The sequence below is a fragment of the Bubalus bubalis genome, chromosome 2 (assembly GCF_019923935.1).
Source record: "Bubalus bubalis isolate 160015118507 breed Murrah chromosome 2, NDDB_SH_1, whole genome shotgun sequence".
Taxonomy (NCBI): domain Eukaryota; kingdom Metazoa; phylum Chordata; class Mammalia; order Artiodactyla; family Bovidae; genus Bubalus; species Bubalus bubalis.
This window is the reverse complement of record NC_059158.1, coordinates 177,989,167-178,012,282: the sequence shown is the minus strand read 5'-3', so window position 1 is coordinate 178,012,282 and position 23,116 is coordinate 177,989,167. Positions and strand designations below refer to the sequence as shown.

General features: G+C 56.4%; 2 protein-coding genes across 7 annotated transcripts; both read right to left on the bottom strand.

The window, feature by feature from the left end:
- Positions 1–54: 54 nt before the first annotated feature.
- MAP3K6 (mitogen-activated protein kinase kinase kinase 6) lies at positions 55–13,390 on the bottom strand. Of its 6 annotated transcripts, none has more exons than XM_025278639.3 (29): positions 12,672–13,390; positions 10,297–10,436; positions 10,185–10,208; positions 9,714–9,904; positions 9,430–9,598; positions 9,000–9,106; positions 8,396–8,566; positions 8,182–8,294; positions 7,621–7,780; positions 7,259–7,421; positions 7,063–7,182; positions 6,904–6,953; positions 6,725–6,820; positions 6,479–6,566; positions 6,263–6,396; positions 5,734–5,861; positions 5,356–5,492; positions 4,630–4,735; positions 3,942–4,099; positions 3,647–3,839; positions 3,405–3,543; positions 2,974–3,133; positions 2,642–2,818; positions 2,035–2,140; positions 1,594–1,765; positions 1,395–1,507; positions 1,228–1,301; positions 591–667; positions 55–368 (listed from the first exon to the last, which is right to left on the bottom strand). In XM_025278639.3, the coding sequence occupies exons 1-29, from the start codon at positions 13,012–13,014 to the stop codon at positions 278–280; spliced, it is 3,900 nt and encodes a 1,299-aa protein (XP_025134424.3). In that variant the 5' UTR covers positions 13,015–13,390; the 3' UTR covers positions 55–277. The 6 variants fall into 6 exon arrangements, with proteins under 6 accessions (XP_025134424.3, XP_025134425.3, XP_025134428.3 ...); XM_025278640.3 differs by having other exon boundaries at positions 1,228–1,298; XM_025278643.3 differs by lacking the exon at positions 12,672–13,390 and adding an exon at positions 12,452–12,568.
- A 1,547-nt stretch (positions 13,391–14,937) lies between these two features.
- FCN3 (ficolin 3) lies at positions 14,938–19,685 on the bottom strand. The gene is given in 9 exon segments (XM_044925340.2): positions 14,938–15,155; positions 15,986–16,083; positions 16,085–16,118; positions 16,231–16,360; positions 17,437–17,460; positions 18,011–18,121; positions 18,827–18,867; positions 19,195–19,290; positions 19,595–19,685. Coding segments are annotated over 9 exon segments (843 nt in total).
- Between the last annotated feature and the right edge of the window lie 3,431 nt (positions 19,686–23,116).

The following is a 23,116-nucleotide window of genomic DNA, read 5'->3' as shown; positions in this document are numbered from 1 at the left end:
GGAGCTGGTCCTAGGACCCCTCTCCATACTTCAGACATTGCCAAGGCCCAGGGGTACAAAAGTATTGTTTAATAGTCTTTGCCTGGTGGCCCTCGTGAGCTTGAGGCACATCTGTGATTGGTTCTCCCCACTGGGGCTAGAGGCCTGGCCCCTACCCTGCCCCCCTCCCACCTGGCCTCCTCCAGTTGCTGCTGGGTCCTGGGGCAGGTATGTCAGAAGCCTCTTGTGTTTCCTCCATTCATCCATCCTTGGGTCTGGCCTCCTGCCTCGGATGTCCTCATTCAGCCTCCTGGGGGCCAGGGGTAGCTGGCGTGGATCTTGTTCGCTGTGCCAAGATGGCTCTCCAGATGCGGCATATCATCCCCCCCCTGGGGGTACCAGGCTCAGTGAGGCTCAGCCAGAAGAAGGCCCTGGGCCTCTCTGGTACCCACTGTCTGCCTGATGCCCCCTCTGTCCCCAAAGGACACTGGTGTCCCTGTAGTTTTCAGGGAGGAACCCAGGCAGGCTTGTAACAGCAGGGTGAGGTGATGTCAGGATCTGGCCAGCATGAGGCCATGTGTGTGGGTTATCCTTCAAGGGCCAGGACATACCTGATGCCTGTGTAGATGAGGTCATCTCTAGTGGCACAGGTCAGTAGGGCATGGAGGGTGAAGCTGTGGTTCAGTAGCTGGTTGTGGACAGCGACCCCCACACAGAAACAGGGAGAGGTAAAAATCAGAGAAAGCTAGATCCAAAGATCCAAGAACTAGCTCTGGGTTACTGTGTTGGCCAAAAGTTTATTCGAGTAAGAAAAACCTGAATGAATTTTTGGCCAACCCAGTACTACCAACATGCTAGGGCTGTCCTTTCTGCACCTCAGTTTTCTCATCTGTACGATGGGGGGAAAAGTAAAGTGAAAGTGTTAGGCGCTCAGTCATGTCTGACTCTTTGCAACCCCGCGGACTGTAGCCTGCCAGGCTGCTCTGTCCATGAAATTCTCCAGGCAAGAATACTGGAGTGGGTAGCCATTCCCTTCTCCAGGGGATCTTCCCAACTCAGGGATCGAACCTGGGTCTCCTGCGTTGCAGGCAGATTCTTTACTATCTGAGCCACCAGGGGTATACAAAGTGCTCATTCAGTATTGAGATTCTCTGCATCAGACGGAGAAAGAGGGAAGAGGTGAAAGATGGGCATAAGAGGAGTCTTTGGTTGGTGGGTGTCAGGGGCAACAAGCACATTTCCTCTCACCGTCTGGATGGTGCCTGAATCCACATTCAGTTCCTGTAACCACTGCACCAGGCCCAGGTCCACCGTGAGAGCTGCTGTCAGGGAGGTCATGTGTTGAACCCAAGGGTGCCTTGGCCAAGAAGCTGCCCCCACCCACCATTCATGTTCACCAGCCTAGTCCTGCTCACCTGGGGACTCTGAAGCCAGGGCACAGGTCCTGGCCTCCCCACTGACTCGCTGGAGGGCTAGTTGCACCAAGGCCTGGTATTCCCTTTCCTTCTCAGCCAGAACATCTCGAAGCCTGTTGGAAGGCAGAAGCCCACAGAATGGAGGGGGAGTAGCAGTAAAGCTTGTGCAGAGATTATGGGCAAGTCCCCGGAGCTGTACCTATCGGTCTCTGCTCGCAAGAGGCCCAGCTGCACCATCAGAGAAGGGGTACCCTGCTCCGGTTCCCCCAGGAGAGGGCTCGGCTCGGCTGGGGCCTCCTGCTGCTTGGGCTCGGACTCCTCTGCGTTATTGGCCTCTTCCGACTTCGGTGGGACCGCCTCCTTCTCCGCCTCTGCCAATCCAAGGGGTATTGAACTCAGGCAGGGCGAGAATGCCCATTTAGGACCCCAACATCGGCAGAAGACGCGGGACTCTGGGCACCGGCCAGGCAGCGTCAGCCTGGGAGGTATCCATTTGGCAACATCCCCCTCCTTGGCGCCGAGTCTAGGCTGGGCCTCACTGACCACGCCCCCACCTGCCCTATTGGTGTTCGCCACGCCCCAAGGATCACACCCTCTCCCCACGCGCAGGCGGGCAGGTAGGCTCCGTCCTTCCGCCCACCTGGGGCCAGCACGGCCAGGGCTGCCCGCACAGCGCGGCTGAGCAGCGAGTCCAGCACGAACATCCAGTGTGGGCGGATCTGGCGCCTGCGGAGGACCTGCTTCACCTGGAGAGGGAGGGAGGGCGCGGCTGAGACGGCTGAGCCTCAAGTAGGAGTGGAGCTTAAGTTGGAAAGCCCTAGAAAGGCAAGTAGGGTGAGCGGGTTTGGGATCAAAGAAGGGTCAGAGCAGCTAGGACTGGGCAGCCGTCCCATTCCCAAAGGCTCTATCTTTACGGGGAAGACGCGGAATCTTGCGATATCAAGTCCTTGCACATGCCTAAGTATTGGGAGCGCCCTACCTCTTACTGCGTGCATGTGTGCTAAGTTGTTTCATTCCGTGTCCGACTCTTTGTGACCCCATGGACTGTAGCGTACCAGGCTCCTCTGTCCGTGGGGTTGTCCAGGCAAGAATACTGGAGTGGGTTGCCATACCCTCCTCCGGGGGATCTTCCCAACCCAGGGATCGAACCCCCGTCTCTTATGCCTTCTGCATTGGCAGGCGGGTTCTTTACCACCAAGCACCACCTGGGAAGTTGGGTACCCCTTACTGTGAGAGGGCTCCCTCACCTTATCCGGGAAGGCGAAGAGCGGTCCTTGTAGAAGCTCGGGCTCAAGGCCCTGGGCCCGAAGCTGCCCTTGGAGTCCCCGCAGCTCCTGGGCCAGCTGCCGACGGTTGGGAGTGTGGATGTGCGCCCTGAGGCAGAGCAGTAGCTGTTCCACGTGACTCCTCTCCAGACGGGGACCCTGGGATGGAAAAGAAGGGTCCTCAGCGAGTATACGGATGAGCCAGGAGAGATGCCCGTGGGAGGATGTGCTGGGTGGGCACTAGGCCGTCAGCAGGAAAAGCAGGCGTCCTGTCGGGGCTCGACCAGCAGGGGGCGCCGGGGCGAGCCTCCCACCTGTTCCTGCTCCAGGCGCAGGCTCTCCGCCAGCGCCGGCAGCTCCTGCTCCAGAACCGTGGCCAGCGTGGCCCGGCGCCTACTCTCTTGATGCAAGAGGCTCAGCCCCGAACTCTCCTCAGGGGACGCGGGCTCGTCAGCCCCAGGCTCCTCGGGCACCCTGGGTGCAGTGAAGAGTGGCCGATGGAGGATGGGTAGCAATACCATCCAAGCCACCTCCACCCCAGAGACTGAATCCTGGCTTTTACTTTTATCCCCTACCTCACAGGGATAAAAGAGATGAACTCAGCATTGAGAGGGCACAATAAATTTAATGCCATCCTTGCACGTGGTCCAAGTGTCTGGGTCCCCAAGAAGGGCTTTTGCTGAAGGGAGTCCCCCGGAGACAAAACCAGATGAAGCGAACCCACCCTGGGACCCTGGGTGCTCACCGGAGCTGGCTGGTGTCCCCATAACTGAGGCAGCGCTTGGGGGGACTGGGAGGGTGCTGAGAGGGTGCCTGAGGGCGCGGGAATGTCTGGGACTGGGAGGTGGAGTCTGCTGAAGGAGCAGGGCTTGCGGATGGCGCCTCTAAGGGAGGGACAAAGCTGTCGGCCTGGGCCCCTGAGCCCTCTCCCTCCAAACCTCCGCTGCCCTCACCCCAGGGTGCTCACTCCCTCCACCCACTTAGTACCTGAGGACCTTAGAGCCTGTCTGGGGGAGCCCGGGCTGCGGCTCCTCTTTCCGGGCTGCAGGAAGGGGTCTGCCAGCAGCGCTTGAGCACTGGCTCGGAGACGGGGGTCGGGCTCAAAAGTTCGGAGGAGGAAGGCTTGAGCCTCAGCTGACAGAGAACCGGGCATTGGCGGATGCACCTTGTACATGCCCACCTGGGAAGGGAGCAGGGACGGGGAACAAGGGACACATTTAGAGGTGTTCAGGACTCAGTCTGCCCCCACCCCACCTCATAAGCCAGGCCCTGAGGATCTCACCTGAAACATGGCGGCCTGAGGGCTCCCTAGCTCGTGGAAGGGTGGGCGACCTGTGGCCATCTCGATGACTGTGCAGCCCAGTGACCAGATGTCTGCTGCCTTCCCATACCCTCGTGGGCCCTGGTCAATGATTTCTGGGGCCATATACTGTAGGGTCCCTAGGACAGGAGCAGTAGCAGTAATGCTCACCTAGGCTGTATCACCATGGGGGGTGGCAGGGGGCTCTATCATTTTCTGGCCACCTGCTTTCACCCTGAACTCTATCATCCAAAACATCCCATCACCTACCTTGGTCATCAAACCTCTATCCTGAGTCTCCTCACTCATCTCAGGCTCCATCACATTCATGGCCTCCATCACCCACAGGAAGTGCCATCATTTATCCTAGACTGCACTGTCCGCTCTGCACTTTGGTCCCCATCCACACTTTTGGGCTGCATTTCAGGGACTGAACTCAATCAGTTCAGTTATCAGCTCTCCAAGCTCCAATTCTAGATTGTATCATTGCCCCCTAGCTCAGCGACTGCCCTGGGTTCCATCTCCCATTAAGACTCTAACTCCGTGCCCAGGAGAAACGTCACTCCCTGGAACATCCCAAGAGTTCTCTGCCCCACATCAGCAAGCTTCCTTCGCCACCCCACACCCTGTTCCCTGTGAAGGTCTCAGTGCAGGGTATGTTGGCTGTTACCTGTGAAGGTCTCAGTGCAGGGTGTGATGCCTGCTAGTCGCTTGGAGGTGCCAAAGTCAGAAATCTTGAGCAACCCACTAAAGGTGTTGATCAGCACGTTGTCCCCCTGAGCAGAGTGGACACTGTGCTCAGCAGACATTGGACTGGGCTCCTGATGCCAGAACTGGACTCTATCCCAGACCCCATCTCCCGAGACTCCCAGCCTGACCCTGCCTCTCTTAACCCCCTCCCCCTGCCATCCCATTATGTCCCCCTGGAAGTTGGCTGCATTTTACTGATTTATTTTTGGCTGTGCTGATCTTTGTGGCCATGTGCTGGTTTTCTCTAGTTGCGTCGAGTGGGGCTACTCTCTAGTTACGGTGCATGGGCTTCTCACTGCAGTGCCTTCTCTTTTGCAGAGCATGGGCTCTAGGGAGCACGGACTCAGTAGTTGTGGCACACAGGCTTAGTTGCCCCACAGCATGTGGGATCTTCCCGACCCAGGGATGGAACCCATGTCCCCTGCATTGGCAGGTGGATTCTTAACCACTGGAAGAATCAGGGAAATCCTGGAAGTTGGCTTCAGATCTGAACTTCTTTCCCTCCCTAGGGAAACTTCTTGATGAATTTCCCAAGCTTTTGCAAAGGGTCTGTCCACTTAAACCGCCAGCCTGTGTCTGGAGCCCTCTCTGCTCCTCCCTGTCACCTGCCCCACCCCCCACCAAGGTGAACCAGCAACAGGCTGACCTTGATATCTCGATGCACAATGTGGTTGTCGTGCAGGTAGCTGAGTCCCTGCAGGATCTGGCGGGTGTAGAAACTGATGGTGCTCTCGTTGTCCTGCAGGGGTCCCCACACCGATCGCAGCAAGGAAGACAGGCTGCCTGGAAGGTGCAGTACAGGGTCATAATTGGCACCCACTTAGTCCAGCCCACAGCTGTCTGCTCAAAGGCCAGGCCATGGCCCAGCTTCCATCACCCAATGGCAGTGCCTCAGCTAATTCTGGGCTACACCACCCACACAGGCTAGGGGTCATTTTCCCCGGAGGGTTCTCCACCCCTTGCTTGGCTCCATCCCCAGGCCCCACAACTCCAGTTCCATTTGCCTCCCACGCAGGGCAGATACCTCCAGGCACTTCCTCCATGAAAATCTTGAGGTAGCCGCCCTGGCTGACGGAGCCCAGATAGCGCACGATGTTCTTGTGGCGTAGGCGTTTGTGCAGAGCGATCTCTTCATGCAGCGGCTGAGAGAACCTGGGGGCCGGTAGGGAGTGACTAACAGGCCTGCTTGGGGCAGGGGCGCTTACCCCACTCCAGTGCCAGCAGGACAGGCCTATAGATTCTCCTCCCTCACCCCACCAGATCCCCGCCTCCTCCTTCCTCAATTTATCACCCAGCCCACACGCCCCTCCGGACCCTAGCCCCGCCGCTGGGTCCCTGCGGTTCTGCGCACAGGCCTGGCTGGGCCCCGGGGGCTCGAACTCTCGCTGCTCAGGCACTCAGTCCCGCCCATGTGGGCCTCTGCGTCGCCCCGGCCTACAGTCGGGCCCACAGGAGCCTCTCAACTTCCGGTCCCACCCATGTGACCCGCCCACTTGTTCCCTGGAGCCCTGGCCACCCCCCCTCCCCCCCCACCCCCGCGCCCGCCCCCAAACCTGCTGTCCCGCTCCGGGATCTCCTTGATGGCGATGCGCACGCGAGTGTGTCGATCGCGGCCAGCGTACACCACCCCGTACGTGCCCTTGCCCAGCACCAGCCGCTCACCCGACTCCGTGTACTCGTAATCAAACTGCGAGGGCGGGTGAGATGAGGGGTTCAGTGGGGCCCTCGGCCCAACCCCCTCCTCAAGCTCCCAGCACCCGCCCGCTCACCTCCAACACCTCCCCAGCGCCCTCCATCTCCTCTGCGGGCGCCCCGGAGTCCGGACTCTTCACCAAGGCCTGGATCAGGCCGCAGAACCTGAGGGCGGAGGTCAAGACTGACGGGAGGGGCAACCTGGAGCAGAAACTGTTCCCCTCTCTGCCCAGAGCACCCAGGGAACATGGTCCCTTCCTCTCCCGCGATGCCCCGGTCCTCCTGGCCCTCGGAGCACCCCCACCCCGCGGGGCTGCGCGCACCACTGGCAGTGCCCGGCGCTGGGGAAGCACAGCTGGACGTCCTGAGCCGGAGGAGGCGCGTAGAGGAAGCAGCAGCGCTCGTCCCGCTTGGAGACGCTGGAAGGGATGAAGAACCCGGGTGAGCCGGCCTCCCAGCCGCGCCGCCTCCCCCCCTCACCTCCCCCAGGGCCCCCTCTTACCTGACGCCGCTGATGGAGGCCACCGGGAAGGTCCAGCTGGAGGGAACGTCCTGTGAGAAGAAAGGGGTCCCAGAGGGGTGCTGGAGACAAGAAGAGGGGTCTGGGGATGGGGAAAGGCCGGACAGAAGAGGTGCATAGATGTCAATGGGGGTGGCTCACCGGCGACTTCACCTGCTTCTCCGGCTCCAGCAGGCTCAGGGTCACCGCGCTCACCGGGTTTGTACCCTGAACCTCCAGCCTGGCGGGCAGCAGCACCTTATTCATCTCCAGGACCAGCACCTTCAGACGACAGGGGAGAGGGGTTGGTCAGAAGGGGCTGGCACCTCTCCCGGGTCCCACACCCCATCGGCCTCACCAAGCACTGGTCCCCTTGGGGACAAGCCGTCTTGAGTGGCTGGCAGGACTGTAGCAAGAAGTGGAGCCAGAAGTGGGCACTGTGGGGGGCTTCTCCAGGAAGCTCTAGTGTGGGTCTGAAGTGCTGATACAGCAGGAAGGTTTCCATCACGGACACCAGGTACCTGCAGACGATAGGCATGTCTTCAGTCCAGGCACCAACTGGCACTGCCAGGGGGACCAGACTGGCTTGGTTGCAGCCAGAATCAGGCCATTGGGTGCGATGGGTACTGGCCTGGAAGGGGTTCAGACTAGATGTCAGGGGATACAGGTGCAGAAGCTGATAGCCCAGGCCGGCCCAGGACCCCAGAGGGGGCTGCTTACCATATGGGGGCGTTGAGCTTGTACAGCTGCTCTGCGGCCAGTGCCACCTGAGTGAGGTCATTGGCGAGGATCTGAGCTCCCAGGTAGAAGCCTACATCCCAGTAATACTGCATCTTCTCCACGCAGCCTTTTCGGGCCAGCAGGCAGCCCAGCTTCATGCCTGGGAGATAGGGGCCTGGGTTGTAATGAATGTGGTTGCGAATTTCAGCAAAGCCCAGGTGTAGGCCACCAAAGTCACATGGGCAGGAAGATAGAAATGGGTGAAAACTTAGGTGTGGCCATATCTCAGGTGGGAGTAGAAGCTCAGGCACAGGTGAGGGTGTGGGAACAAGTGTACGTGGCAATTCAGTGTGTAAAGAGCACAGGTGTGAGCTTAGGAACAGTTGTGGCCTCAGGGGCTCATGAGGGTCCAGGTTAGGCATGAGGACCCAGGTGTGAGTTCAGGTCCCAAACGGGATGGGTCAGCCCCAGCTCTAGCCCAGTGTCCTCTCTCCCTGCCCTGCCCCCAGGCCCTTCAGGGCACCTGTGAGTAAGGGATAGGGATGCAGGATTGCGGCTCACCTATGAGCCGGAGCTCCTCGGAGTCCTCAAAGCGCTGCCCGTCAGCAATGAGGAGCACAGCGGCATTGATGCCCGAGTGAAGGCTGGGCTCTATGTCAAAAGCCTTGCGATACCTGGGGTGAGGGTGGGGGTGATGCAGGGCTGGACTAATGCCCATAGCCCCATCCCTCAGCCCACTAGCTCAGCCCACTGTCCACTTGTTTGGGCCCCTTACCAGTGATATGCCTGCTCCCGGTGCCCAGCATCCTGGAAGCCAGAGCTGAAGAACATGTCCTTGTAGATACGGCCACACATGCAGTACAGATCAGGTGCCACGGGGCCCTCTACCTGTACCAGTGGCAGCAGCACGGCCAGTGCCTTCTCCCGGTCCCCAGGCCTGTTCCTCCTAGGGGGAAGGGGAAGACAGGCTGGGGACCACTCTCTGTCCAGGAACCCCAAGACCCTGAACAGCAGGGACCTTTGCAAGGGCCTGACCATCATGAACCCAGAAGAGCAGTGCCTCTGGTCAGCGCTGACCTTCCGAGAGGTGGGAATCCCAGATGGAAGTGACTGCAGTGGCTGCAGAGCCGTGGCCTTAGACGTGGCCTTAGACGTGGCCTTAGACGTGGCCTTAGACGGCTGTGACCACTCCAAGGTCAGCGCCACCACCCGACCCCACCCTGGGCAGCAGACACAGAATCATAGGGACGATTTTACACCAGCGTGATCCTGGTCGGCAAATTCCCTGAACAGCTGTGATTGCGGACCGCAGAGACTTTGCACAGCAGAGACCCGTGTCCCCATGTGGCTGTGACCTGAGCCTTGTTCTGCCAACCCACCGGTTGAGGGCAAAGGTGTAGTGGAAGCAGACATTATGCTGCTCGGCCACATCACAGGTGGGCAAGGCCTGCAGGGTCTCCACCAGGTCAATGATGGCTGAATAGTCCTGCAGGAGGGAACAGCATGCACTGGCCTCATGGCCTCCGGTAGGTCCCATAGGCTCACAGACCCTGAGGCAAACCTTGAGCGGGGGTCCCCTCCCACCTGACCCCCCACTTTCCCACCCACCATCCTCTGCAAACTTCCTCCAGGAAGTGCAGACACTGCACCGTACGCGGAGACCCCACTGGGTGCCCAGCCTTTCCTGGTTTTCTCCCAGGAAACCGAGGCTTGGCGATGTCAGATAATTCATTCAGAGCCTCTGGTGGGTCTGGAAACTGGCCTGGGGCTTGTTGGACGGGCCTGCCTGCCTCTCCGAGCCCCGCACACCTGCACATCCCGGTAGGAGAGCAGCAGGTTCATGATGATGTCGGGGCTCAGCAGCTCCACACTGTCCAGTCTCCGCTGCAGGCGAGCCAGCTCCTGCCGCAGCTGTAGCCCGCTGAACCGCTCCCGAGCCCTCCGGATGTCCTGCCGAATGGTCTCCCGGAAGTAGCCACTAACGCCCAGGGAAGGGGAGAGAGACAGAATGGCAGGGTCTGCCCCTCAGCTCCAGGCCCCCCTTGTCCTCACCAGCCCCTCCTGGCACTCCCGCTCTGGGGGGCCCCCATTACCAAGAGTCCGTGGGCGTGGCCTCCAGCAGGTGGGCCAGCCGGCCCACCAGGGGTGTGAGCAGGGCCTCTGTGCCCACCCCAGCCTGGAGCAGCCCATCAGCCAGGCCCCTCAGGAGGCCCGCATCGCCACACAGCACCCGACCGGTGGCTGTCACCACGTAGGGGATCAGCGTGTAGCTGCCAATGCAATCCTAGGGTGGGAGAGAGGCCAGGAATCAGAGGAGGTCAGAGGTCAGGACTAGATTAGAGAGGGGCAGTGAAGGGGTCAGAGGTCCACCCCCATGGGGATTAGAATAGCCGGGAAGGGGCCCACTTCACGAAGGGAGGCAATAGGGGGCCAAAGGTCACATGGATATCAGGGGGGCACTAGGGAGGTCAGAGGTGAATGAGGAGGCCTGGAAACATGGTGGAGAGCAGAGGTTATAATGGAGGTCAAAGGGAAACCACGGAGGAGGGGTGGATTCGGCTCACCGAGTTCTTCTGGAAAATGTCCTCCTGCAAGAGAGAGACATTCAGATACTGGCGTTCTGGGTAGGGCCACCCCCGCCCTGGGCTGGTCCCCACCAGCCCCCTGGCCACCTACCCGCAGGGCCTGCAGGTCAGGGAGGTCGGCCTGGGAGCAGAGGAGCACGTTGTTGGTCATGCTGAAGCTCTCCCTCACACCCAGGTGGTAGAACAGGGAGGGCTGTGCCAGGGAGCTGCTCACCTCAAGCACCACCACGTCTGTGGACACACAGGTGGAGGCCCTGAGCTCTGAGCCCGAACCCCAAGCTTGGTACCCAGAGCCTGGAGCCCCAAGCCCTGAGCCCTGAGCCCCAAACCTCAAGTCCCGAACCCAGCTTGTGGGGAAGAAGCCTGGGGATCCATCCTGGCTGGGTCTGCCTTCCCATGTAACTCCTCAGAGTCCAGTTTTGCTCTGGGCCTCAGTTTCCCGCTTTTAGGGTCCCTCTGGATCATACACAAATTATGCCCATGGTATTGAAAGGAGAGGGGTGGAGCTCCCCAGGTCCCACTGCTTGTATCCCACTGTTCAGTGCCTACGGGCACTGGGCACAGAGAAGGGAGGCTGTGCACTAACCCCGGAACCTGTTCTGGGCCTTTTGAGAGGCAAGAGTTGTGCAAAGAGAGACGTGCCCTTCCCTGGGTCCTCAACACAGTCTCTTGAAAGGGGCTGGCACCAGCAGTGTGCTGGGTATATACACATGTATATACATACTTGCCTTGTCTGTGTACAACACTGTGCTTCTGTGAGTGTGTCACTTGCTGTCTGTATCTCTGTGTGGGACAGTGTCTGCGACAGCCTTTGTGAAGCAAGATATACACGATTTGTGAGTCCGTCTATGATTGTGTGTGTGTGTCTTTGTGACCTCAAGGTCAAGTCAGCCTTCATTTTTATCTCTTTATTTATTTTTGGCTGTGACGGGTCTTTGTTGCTGCTTGCAGGCTGACACGGGCTCAGTAGTTGTGGCACACAGGCTTAGTTTTCCCACCACAGGTGGTGGAATCTTCCCCGGACCAAGGACTGAACCCATGTCCCGTTTCCCAGGTGGCAGCAGTGTGGTAAAGAATCCACCTGCCAATGCAGGAGACGCCAGAGACGTGGGTTCCGTCCCTGGGTCAGGAAGATTCCCTGGAGTAGGAAATGGCAACCTGCTCCAGTATTCTTGCCTGGGAAATCCCGTGGACAGAGGAGCCTGGCGGGCTACAGTCCACGAGGTCCCAAAGAGTCGGACCGACTGAACGAGTAAGCACGCCCCGCAGGTGGATTCTTAACGACTGGACCACCAGGGAACTCCAGCCTTCATTGTTAGACTGACGTTTTATGGACATCCTGCAAGCAGGGTTCCTGAACTCTTGGATAAACAAATTAGTATCGGGGCGGGGCATCCGGGCTGGCGAGAGGGCGGGGTGATCCCCCTCTGGAATACCCGCTTTCTGGCCCCGCCCCCGGACGACCCTTCTCCGCCTCCAGTTTCCGCCCCAGCTCTGCCGATTCTCCTGGAGCTACTTGTTCAGTCGCTTCGTTGCGTCCGGCTCTTTGCGACCCCGTGGACTGCAGAACAGCCAGGCTCCTGTCCTTTTCTATCTCCCGGAGTTTGCTCAAATTCATATGCATTGAGTCAGTGTTGCTATCCAGCCATCTCATCCACTGCCTGCCTTCTTCTCCTTTTGTCTTTAATCTTCCCCAGCATCAGGGTGTTTTCCAAATGAGTCGGGTCTTCGCATCAGGTGGCCAAAGTATTGGAGCTTCAGCTTCAGCATTAGCATCAGCGACCACCGCCCCCCCCCCCCCGCCCCATGAAAATTCAAGGTTGATTTCGTTTAGGATTGACTTGTTTGATCTCCTTGCCGTCCAGGGGACGGTCTTCCCCAGCACCACAGTTTTCACTTTTCTCAGAACTACTGGGGCCTCATAAACCAAGCTTCCTCCTCTAGAATCCAGTGCCGTTGGTGCCCTTCGCTTCCCTTTGCAGTCGGATCCCCGGAAGTAGTATGCTAGGACCCCTGAACTCTAGCCCCACGTGTTAGGGGCCCCTTTCACCAGTCCAAGTTCCACCTCCAGGATCCTCCGTCATGAGTTCCGTGAGAGATCATCCTGAGGCTGAGTTCTCCGATCCCATTCCTGAGATACCACACCCTGCCCCGCTGCCAGCCTCTCCCTAATTCTAGCCCCACTCCCTAGGGCACGGTGCCAACTCCAGAGTGCCTAAGCTCCCACTCTGAACCCCGAGCCAGACCTGGATCCGCGAAGTCTCTGCCCAAATCTGGCCACGCTCCAGATCCCCTAAACTCCGCTTTTATCACGGGTCCCTCCTCGAGCCCCTCCGCTTTAGTTCACTTTATGCCCCCACGACTCCGGACCTCGGGGGTTCTCCCGGGAGTCGCTGAGCCCCGCTCCTCGGCCCCGCCCCCAGACTCTAAGCCCCACCCAGCGCTCCGCCCCCCTGGCGCGCTCACCCGCGTTGTAGAACGAATCTAGAGCTGCGGTGTCTCCCAGCGCCAGGGTTCCAAAAGGCAGGCTGCGCAACTGAGGTCGCGGCCGCGGTCCGGGGAGCTGCGCGCAGGCCTCACGCAGGCAGCGCAGAGGCAGCGGCTCCGCCTCGGCTCCCGTCTCGGGTTCTACCTCTGGCAGCGGCTCCCGGGTCAGCACATAGACCACGCTGAGCGGCCGGCTTCGCGCACAGCCCCGACCCGGGGACGCCGCGAGCGGCCGGCCCCGGCTCAGCGCCTCGGCCAGCGGATCCTGCCAGCAGCTGCCGGCGCGCTCCAGGGCTCCGGACCGCGGGCTCGGCCCTGCCATGCGGGGGCGCTCGGGTTTCGGGCGCCCGGCTTTGGGCACCCGGGGCGGGACGGGAGCCGGGAACAACAGATCCTGGGATCGAGAATTTCCTGCAGGATCTGGAGGTCAGGAGTCTGGCCAGAGATCCCGTTTGGGAATCTGGTGTGCAGGGCGAAAATCCGGCCTCTGACTTGCAAGGTCCTGAAGATCAGACTTCGGGGATTGGGTCCTGGGAATCTTGGGCATCCAGTGATCCGTGGTTCAGAGTCACGTGGAAGGTCCCAGGCATCGGGCCAGCAGTGCCCACCACCCAGGATCCGCCGCAAAACGCCGGCCGTCGCTCTCTCCTGCCCCCACATGTAGGCCGGGCCCAGCCCTTTCCCGGCCGATCGGGAAAGCTCCACCCTCGGCCTTGGGGCAGCACCGCTCCCTAGCGGCCCGGGACACGGCCTCTTCCTTCCCTCCTCTCCCGCCAGAACCTCTGAGACAGGCCGCTTCCGGAACACCCTGTGCCCCTGGGCAGGCAACCACTGTGGACTGCTCAGAGCAGGCACTCGTGAGATGGGTGCCCAGGCCAGAGCTAAGACCCAAGTGCATTGCAGGCTCTGCCCTGCGGGGATCTGTTGGAAGAAAGGATCTTCAGAGATGTCAGGGTGTGTAGAACAAACACGGCGGAGAGAGCCCGTCCCTCGACGTCCTTGCTGGGCAGGCTGGGAGGGACTGGACTGGGGAAGCCTGCTCCCCAGCCTGTCAGGAGCATGGGACTTGGCATCAGAGCTGGGTCCTTTGCCTTTTCTCTGCTTTCCCCAGAACTCAATCTGCTTTGGAGTCCTTCTGACCCCTGACCTCCAACCAGGACATGACCATGAAACATCTGAGAAGAATCTTAGTGCAAACGTTTCTCCATCTCCCTGGAGAACCCCAGGAACCTCAGCCCTTGGGTTACAATGGCTTCCCAGCTCCAGTTCCCAAGAATCCCTAACCTTCTAGTGGGAATTAGTGAGGCCACAGCCTGGCATAAACTTCAGTGGACTCTGAAATCAGGAACTGGGAACTCTGAGGTTGAGTAACTTGTCCAAAATCACTCAGCTTCATAACAAAGCAGGATGCAAGGCCAGGAGTCCCTGTCAGACTCAGAGATCAGACTCTTTAACTATTGTTCTAACACTTTCTTGAATGTGACTCTGGCAAATTATCTAACTGCTTAATAAATGCCAGTTCAGGAACTGCTGTTTCACTGCCCTGTTGCCCCATGGGAGAAAAATGTACCTGCCTTGTTTTGACTGAGTTCGAACTAACCCCTAATGGAACAGGCAGGAAGTAGCAGAGGATGAAAACGTGACTTACAACAGAGCCTGGAAAACAGACAACTTTGAAGGGACAGGCAGGGGATAACAGGGTGAGATGGCGGTGCAATTTCCACCACGAAACCATCCACTCGTAGGACCCAGGGGACCCAAGAATGTGGTCAGTGGATGCTTGAATCCTTCCAAGTCTGCCATTCCATGTGCCTCTGGCCTCGCCTTGCACACCTCTAGGGACAGAAGCCTCACTACCTTTTGAGGTCAACTTGTCAATCTTCCTGACTGGAAGGAAGATCTTCCTTGAATGGAACTGAAACTTGTGTCCCTGCTCTGCCCTCTTGCATTTTTCCCAATAACTGGAAGACGTCTGCCAGTCGGGGAAGAGTTAAAATGATTTTATTTTTTAATAAAAAAGTAAGAGGAGCAGGGATGAGACGGTTGGATGGCATCATCGACTCAATGGGCATGAGTTTGAACCAACTCTGGGAGACAGTGAAAGTCAGGGAATCCTGACATGCTGCAGTCCATGGGGTCATGAAGTGTCGAATACGACCGAGCAACTGAACAACTGTCTAGAGTCCGGAAGCTGTGTGATAGAGATAAGGGTGCTGGCTACCAGGATGCCCTAGCAAAGCACCATTTAATCCCTGTGGTAAAGGTGGCCCACGCCTTGGCGTGAGGCCCAGTTGATGCCATAATTATGGGCAGGGGCTTTGAACATCAAGTAGTGCCTGTTGAGATTGGTCTGATAGCAGGATCCATACCACCAGGCACCAGGAAGAGTCATTGTGCTGTTTCTCCCACTTGTATCATGGTCGGTGGGAAAGGGTTTCCCGCCGTGGAAGCTCTGGGAGGCCCCTGGCAGGAAGAGGGTGGAAGGCACCTCGGTGCTGGCACCATGCCTGGCACCCTTGAAGAGATGATCTCACAGGAGCCTCAGAGCAACTGTGAGGTGGGTTTTGTCTGGCCCCGTGGGAAAAACAGCAGTGTCATGGAGCCAGGGCGTTGGCCCAGGCAGCTAATCACAGAGGCATTGGGACTTGAGCTCAGGACTGTGGCTCCAAAGCCACTGACGCCTCCCTTTGCCTCGTCCCCTCCCAGAATCTCCGGCTTCCCTCTTGCTCATTTGTCTCCTCGCAGCTCCCAGCTGCAGCCTGAGCTACTGTGCCAGGGGGGAGCTAGGAGGGACTTCTTAGACGCTTAGGCAGGAAAGGGGGCTCCGCTGAGGCACTCCTTGTAACCACTTCCCTCTTTCAAATTTCTTCTCAATTGTTGGTATTTCTCTTAAAAAAAAACAAAGCCTTTCTTGGTTCCTCTTCCAAAGCAGATAATGATAACACTCAACAGAGCCTCAGCTGGCTCTCACATCCCCACTCCCTGCCTCCTTACCCATTTTACAGGAGAGGAAATTGAGGCTCTAACCCAGAAGGGACTTGCCCAAGGTCACACAGTTAGTAAACGACAGAGCTGGATTTTACACTCAGGATCAATTGCCTCCAGAGCCTAACTTGTTCACTCATGCACCACCCTGTCTCATCACTGCCATTTTTCCAATGAGGAAACTGAGACCCGCAGCAGGGGAAGGAGTTGTCCTGGGTCATTCGTGGAGGCCATCGCAGCCCTGGGGAAAAATCCAGCCTCCCTAGACTTCTTGGCCTGCTCCAGGGCCCCACCGTAGGCTTGCTCACCTGCCCTGCCCTCTGAGAACCTGCCCAGCACCAGCTGGTGATGGTCTGCCTCTGCTAGGAGGAGGAAGGACCTGCAGGGAACAAAGGTGTGGTTGCCTAAAGTCCTCCAGCTCCACCCACAGCTCCTGGGTGCCTGGGGGAGGGGACGGGGAGGCAGAGATGGAGGAATCCTCAGATCCCAGGTGGGAAGTCAGAATGCCCGGGAAAGGCCCCTCAGACTCCCTGGACCCTACTGAGAAACCTACATTGGAGAGTAAGCTGGTGCAAATTCTCATTCCCCGGCCAGAATTCAGATTCCTGGCTCCCCACACCTGCTGTGTAGGGTGACCGAGAGCAGAAGGAATCCACGGGACCATCCCGTCACCCCTGGAGCACCTAGGGAGGCAGAGAAGGTGACGATGGGAGTCATCACTCCAGGCTGAGCCTGGGATGAGGAGATGCAAGGGGCAGAGGCACTGCAAGGAGTGGGCGGACAGACGCGCCCCTCTTTGGTTTGGGGGCTTGTTGATAAAGTGTGAGTCCAAGTGAGACTTGCCTGTGAATATACCAGTCAACTCTACACACCTTTTACTGACTCTCAACTTCACACCACAGTCCCTGGATGGACTGAAATAGTAGAAACGTTGTCCCTGCCTTCAGGAGATGGTCAGTCCAGTTGGGAGTCGGATTCAAAATAACCCTGCTTTCATTTACGATAAGAACCAAGGTATTAGAGCAGAGGTCCATTCAGTCTTACCCTGGTACTCCCTCTCAACCCCAGTTTCCTCTTCATGCCAAGCAGTCCCAGGTCCTGTAGAGTTTCTCTCCTAAATATCTTTCAGTCTAAGAGCCTCTACCTCCGTTCCTGCCCCTGCCCACCCTCTTCTCCTGCCCAGACCCCTGCAGTCATCCTAAACTGTGTCCCTACCTGCACTCTGGTCCCCATTCAATGCATTCTCCACAGTGTAGCCTGAATCTTCTTTCTAAAACATATCTGACCTGGTCCCTCCTCTGCTTGAAACTCTTCCAAGGCTCCCCACTCAGAGTCAGTCACTCAGCGCCCTTTGTGAACAGGTCTCTGCAGTCTGGGCCCTCCTCCATGCTTGACCCACACCAGTAGACCTCAATCGAGCACTCCACCTGCTCTCAGCTCACTCGCACGGTCTCCCCCACCCCCTCATGCTCTCCAGCCTCCCTGCATTTGTCTTTCCCTCTACCTGGAATGCCCTTCTGCACCTCACCTATTTCGAGAACTTCTACACAGCCTTCAGGGCCCTTTCGAATGGCATCTCCTCTGTGAAGCCTTCTCAGACTTCTTCAGGCCCTCTGGGAGCTCAGTAAGCATTTGTTAGTGAATCAGCGAAGGGATGTCTTGGCTCCAGTGGGCTTTGGCTCCCCCTAGGGGCCAAGGGAAAGAAGTGCCCACTGGGTCTGACTTGTTCCAGTCCTTTCTCTCCCTGACATTCCTTCACCAGCCAGGCACCATTTGCGGTGTCCTTGTCACAAAAGACAAAATTAAAAGACGCTTGCTCCTTGGAAGAAAAGCTATGACCAACCTAGATAGCATATTAAAAAGCAGAGACATTGCTTTGCCAACGAAGGTCCATCTAATCAAAGCTATGGTTTTTCCAGTAGTCAGGTATGGATGTGAGAGTTGGACTATAAAGAAAACTGAGCGCCAAAGAATTGATGCTTTTGAACTGTGGTGTTGGAGAAGACTCTTGAGAGTCCCTTGGACTGTAAGGAGATCCAACCAGTCCATCCTAAAGGAAATCAGTCCTGAATAGTCATTGGAAGGACTGATGCTGAAGCTGAATACTTTGGCCACCTGATGCAAAGAACTGACTCATTTGAAAAGACCCTGATGCTGGGAAAGATTGAAGGTGGGAGAGGAAGGGGGCAACAGAGGATAAGATGGTTGGATGACAACACTGATTCAATGGACATGAGTTTGAGTAAACTCAGGCAGTTGGTCATGGACAGGGAGGCCTGGCATGCTGCAGTCCATGGGGTCGCAAAGAGTCAGCCATGACTGAGCAACTGAACTGAACTCTCACAAAAGACTGGGAGGGCTCAGCCCTCAGGAAGGCACACATGCTACCAGTCATTCAAAGTGGTATTCCAGCTCAGCAGCTCCTAGCAGCTCCCAGGGCCTGGGGAAGGGGAGATGAGTTGATGGGGCCCCCAAGTTATTTCCCAAGCCCCAGCAATGGAACAGGCCACATGTTGGACTCCAGGAGCCCTCTCAATTCCTTTGGACCCCTGAAGAGGGGCTCCGGGTGGGCTGGGCCACACCTGCTGACCCACCAGCACTCCAGCACCGTCTGATTCTAGATGCCAGGGCTCCAGTGAAGCTGGCCTCAACCTTCCTGTCCCCACAGCAAGTTCACTGAATCTCCAGCCCCAAGAAAGATGAATGTTGGCTCTGAAGTCTGAGTACTCCCAAGAGAAGGCTCATGAACCACCAGAGGGGAGGGTGCCCAGGCCCTTCTCCTGATTCTCCCCACTCCTCCCAGCTTTCCACCCCCACTGCACATGTGCTAAGTCGCTTCAGTCGTGTCTGACTCTTTGCGACACTGTGGACTGTAGCCTGCAAGGCTCCTCTGTCCATGGGATTCTCCAGTCAAGAATACTGCGGTGGGTTGCCATGTCCTCCTCCAGGGCAGTCTTCCCAATCCAGGGATCAAACGTGCATCTCTTATGTCTCCTGCAATGGAAGATAGGTTCTTTACCACTAGCACCACCAGCTTTCCACCCCCTCTACAAGAGATCAATCACAGCCAATTCCTGAGCAGCAGCCAAGCAGCCCCCTCTCTGGTTCAGGGACAGAGCAAAGAAAGAAGAGACCTCTAGCTCCACACACTCCCCAGGATCACCCATCTTGCCCGGTGGTCCAGGTTGCCCTGACATCCCAGAAATAGAGAGATGCCTTACACCCTGCCCCATGTCAGGAGCCAGAAAGCAATGAAGTCAGATCCCAGCTGCAGCCTTTCCTGGCTCCTGGCTCTGTGTACTTGGGTGAATGACTGATCCTTTCTGAGCCTCCCTTCCCCCCAAGCCCAGCGAGATGGGGATGATACTACCTACCCCACAGGGTTAATCTTAGGATGCTGGGCATCCAGCCTGGAGCCTGGCACACAGTAGGTTCCTTGCCCCTTTACCATGATCTCTTAGCACAGACTGTAATTGCCGCCTCCGCAGGCCCCTGCCTGATCCCTGGCATCTCTTACCTTGAGGACCTGGTGCTCCCTTCTCCCCAGGACTTCCTGGGGCTCCAGGACAACTGGGCAAGAGGACAACTTTACTGGCTTCCAGTTTCCTGGGTTCTGCAGGGAGACACAGGGCCAGGTGAGCACAGGATGGGCATGGGGGTAGTGGGTATGTCTCTTCCAGACCCCTCTGCGCTTTTCTTTCCATCCCCCGGATTCTAGCTGTCAGGTTTTTCATAATTTGCATCTATTTGCATACATTGTGTGTGTGTGTGTGTGTGTGTGTGTGTGTAGAGCCCAGATTATCAAACTCCCACCCTGCCCCTTGAGGCTAGTGAGCTGGGTGGGAGGAGGATACCTAAGGAGAGGATGAGGATGGGAGGGTGAGTGGGTGAGTGGGGAGGGGACCCGGGGCCCCTACCTGGGCAGCTGGGGTAGCCCTGGGTCCTCAGAGAGGCAGGCTCCCCAAACAAGAGGAGGTAAAGGGGAGGTGGGGTCCGCAGCGGGCCCATATTGCTGTGGCCCTGAGAAAAGATTCCAGGCTGGTGGGAGGACATGAAGCAAGACTTCCTCCATTGTCTTTCCTCAGGGATACCCCACCCAGGCTGGAACCGGCAGAAGGTGGGGGCTTTTCCTCCTTCACCTTTGAGAGAATGGGCATTATTCCTGCCCGGTCCAACCAGGATGGAGTCCAACTTCTGATCCTGGCCACCAAGACTCTGCAGCCATCTCTTCAGACTTCTGCGTTCACATAGGGTCTTTCTACTTTTGTACCTTAGCTCATCTGGAATCCCCTCCTCGTCTCTCCCTGTGAAGCTCCCCCTGTGCATAAAGGTCCAGCTCTCATGCCATCTCCACTAGGAATTCTTCCCTGATCCTTGTCACCATATCAGGAATGACCACGGACACCATCTGGTGGGCAGCAGGCCCCCCAAGTCATGCTGGGTGCTATTTGTATATCGCCTCCCATCCTTACACAGTCCCACTGATGGTTGTTATTAATATTATTGAACCTGGGTTATAGGCTGGTACATAGCAGGTGCTCCATTAATGTTTGTTAAATAAGTGAATAAACAAGGAGAAACAGGCTCAGAGACAGGACATGATTTGTGTTCTCTCTGCCAGAGATTTTGCCCAAGCCCCTAACCATGTCCCCAACCAGAGAGAAGCATTGTTAGCAAGGTGACTTCATGCCCACCCTCAGGTCCACTGAGGAGTCCCTGGCAGAGGCTAGAAAACAGCTGCTAATATAGGCCATCACATGGGCAGACCATGCAGGGCAAGCGTGGAGGCCAGTGAAGAAGAGGCAGAAGCCTTGGTCCAGATATGAGGGGTGAGGTCTGAGCTGGAGAGGGACCTCTGGTGACAGAGGAGAGGAAAACATTGGTCATTCATTCATTCATCAAACCCTCTCTGAGGGCCTTCTCTATACCAGGCCCAGTTCTTGTGGGGGCAGAGAAGACCAGGTTCATAAGAGTGTCAAGGAAGGTGGAGGCCAGGCTTGCCAGACAGGATGGATCCATGAGATGAATGCTGAGAAGCTCCAATTCCAGTTCTAGGAATATGTCCCCACCACACACGCTCTGCTGCAGGTGTACCAAGATCTGAAGACAAGCCCGTTTATCATGATGCTGTTTACGATAAAATGGAAATAACCCTGTTGGACTTTGATAGGATGCAGGCAAATCAACCATCACCATCTGAATAAGTCATGGGGCAAATCTGATCTCTAACGAAAGGGGCAAAGTTGCAGAACAAAATGTAAAGTATGCTCCCACTTCGTATTTTTTTTTTTTGTAATGAAAAACTTTAAAAAATAATTTTATTTTTGGCTACACTGGGTCTTCGTTGCTTTGTGCAGTCTTTACTTGCAGCGAGCATGGGCTACTCTTCATTGCCGTGCACGGGTCTCCCATTGCAGTGGCTTCTCTTATTGCGGAGCACAGCCCTTAGGCATGTGGGTTTCAGTAGTTGTGGCACACGGGCTTAGTTGCTGGTAGAATCTTCATGGACCAGGGATCGAACCCACATGCCCTGCACTGGCAGATGGATTCTTAACCCCTGCGCCACCAGAGAAGTCCCTCATTTTGTATTTAAAAAAAAACTAAGGGTGTGTAAAAGGTCAGTTTTCATTCCAATCCCAAAGAAAGGCAATGCCAAAGAATGCTCAAACTACTGCACAATTGCACTCATCTCACACGCTAGTAAAGTAATGCTCAAAATTCTCCAAGCCAGGCTTCAGCAATATGTGAACCGTGAACTTCCTGATGTTCAAGCTGGTGTTAGAAAAGGCAGAGGAACCAGAGATCAAATTGCCAACATCCGCTGGATCATTGAAAAAGCAAGAGAGTTCCAGAAAAGCATCTATTTCTGCTTTATTGGCTATGCTAAAGCCTTTGACTGTGTGGATCACAATAAACTGTGGAAAATTCTGAAAGAGATGGGAATACCAGACCACCTGATCTACCTCTTGAGAAATTTGTATGCAGGTCAGGAAGCAACAGTTAGAACTGGACATGGAACAACAGACTGGTTCCAAATAGGAAAAGGAGTACGTCAAGGCTGTATATTGTCACCCTGCTTATTTAACTTATATGCAGAGTACATCATGAGAAACGCTGGGCTGGAAGAAACACAAACTGGAATCAAGATTGCCGGGAGAAATATCAATAACCTCAGATATGCAGATGACACCACCCTTATGGCAGAAAGTGAAGAGGAACTCAAAAGCCTCTTGATGAAAGTGAAAGTGGAGAGTGAAAAAGTTGGCTTAAAGCTCAACATTCAGAAAACGAAGATCATGGCATCCGGTCCCACCAGTTCATGGGAAATAGATGGGGAAACAGTGGAAACAGTGTCAGACTTTATTTTTGGGGGGCTCCAAAGTCACTGCAGATGGTGACTGTAGCCATGAAATTAAAAGACGCTTACTCCTTGGAAGGAAAGTTATGACCAACCTAGATAGCATATTCAAAAGCAGAGACATTACTTTGCCAACAAAGGTTCGTCTAGTCAAGGCTATGGTTTTTCCTGTGGTCATGTATGGATGTGAGAGTTGGACTGTGAAGAAGGCTGAGCGCCGAAGAATTGATGCTTTTGAACTGTGGTGTTGGAGAAGACTCTTGAGAATCCCTTGGACTGCAAGGAGATCCAACCAGTCCATTCTGAAGGAGATCAGCCCTGGGATTTCTTTGGAGGGAATGATGCTGAAGCTGAAACTCCAGTACTTTGGCCACCTCATGCAAAGAGTTGACTCATTGGAAAAGACTCTGATGCTGGGAGGGATTGGGGGCAGGAGGAAAAGGGGATGACAGAGGATGAGATGGCTGGATGGCATCACTGACTCGATGGACGTGAGTCTCAGTGAACTCCGGGAGTTGGTGATGGACAGGGAGGCCTGGCGTGCTGCGCCTCACGGGGTCGCAAAGAGTCGGACACGACTGAGTGACTGATCTGATCTGATCTGATCTGAAGGGTGTGTAGGTATGTATTTTGTAAATTCATAGAAAAAGGTCTGACCCATCCTGTTAAACATAGTTATTTCTGGGGAGCGAGACGCTGGGGAGAGTGATTCTCGTTCTTTACATACATAAATGTCCGTGTGGTCCTTTTGTTCCTTGCAGGCATTTACTACATTTGATAAAGAAAACATCCACTAGAGAAATGTCCTTAACTGGGCGAAAAGCCAGGAAGGGGGGGTGGCTTTCTTTCCTTGGCCTGGGAGAGAACGTGCATCGTCCCAGCCAGGGGAGGGCGACCCACGCAGGAGAAACCACGTGTGCAGAGGCTTGGAGAAGAGAGAGCAAGGCAGGCTGGGTCACATGACCCAGATGCAGGGACCTGGAGGGGAGGCTGATGTCTGAGAGGAGGGTGGGTGTTGATAGAAGTGAGTCTGTGTCGGGGGGAGGAGGGGGTGGACTATGTTTGGCATTGATGGGTAGGC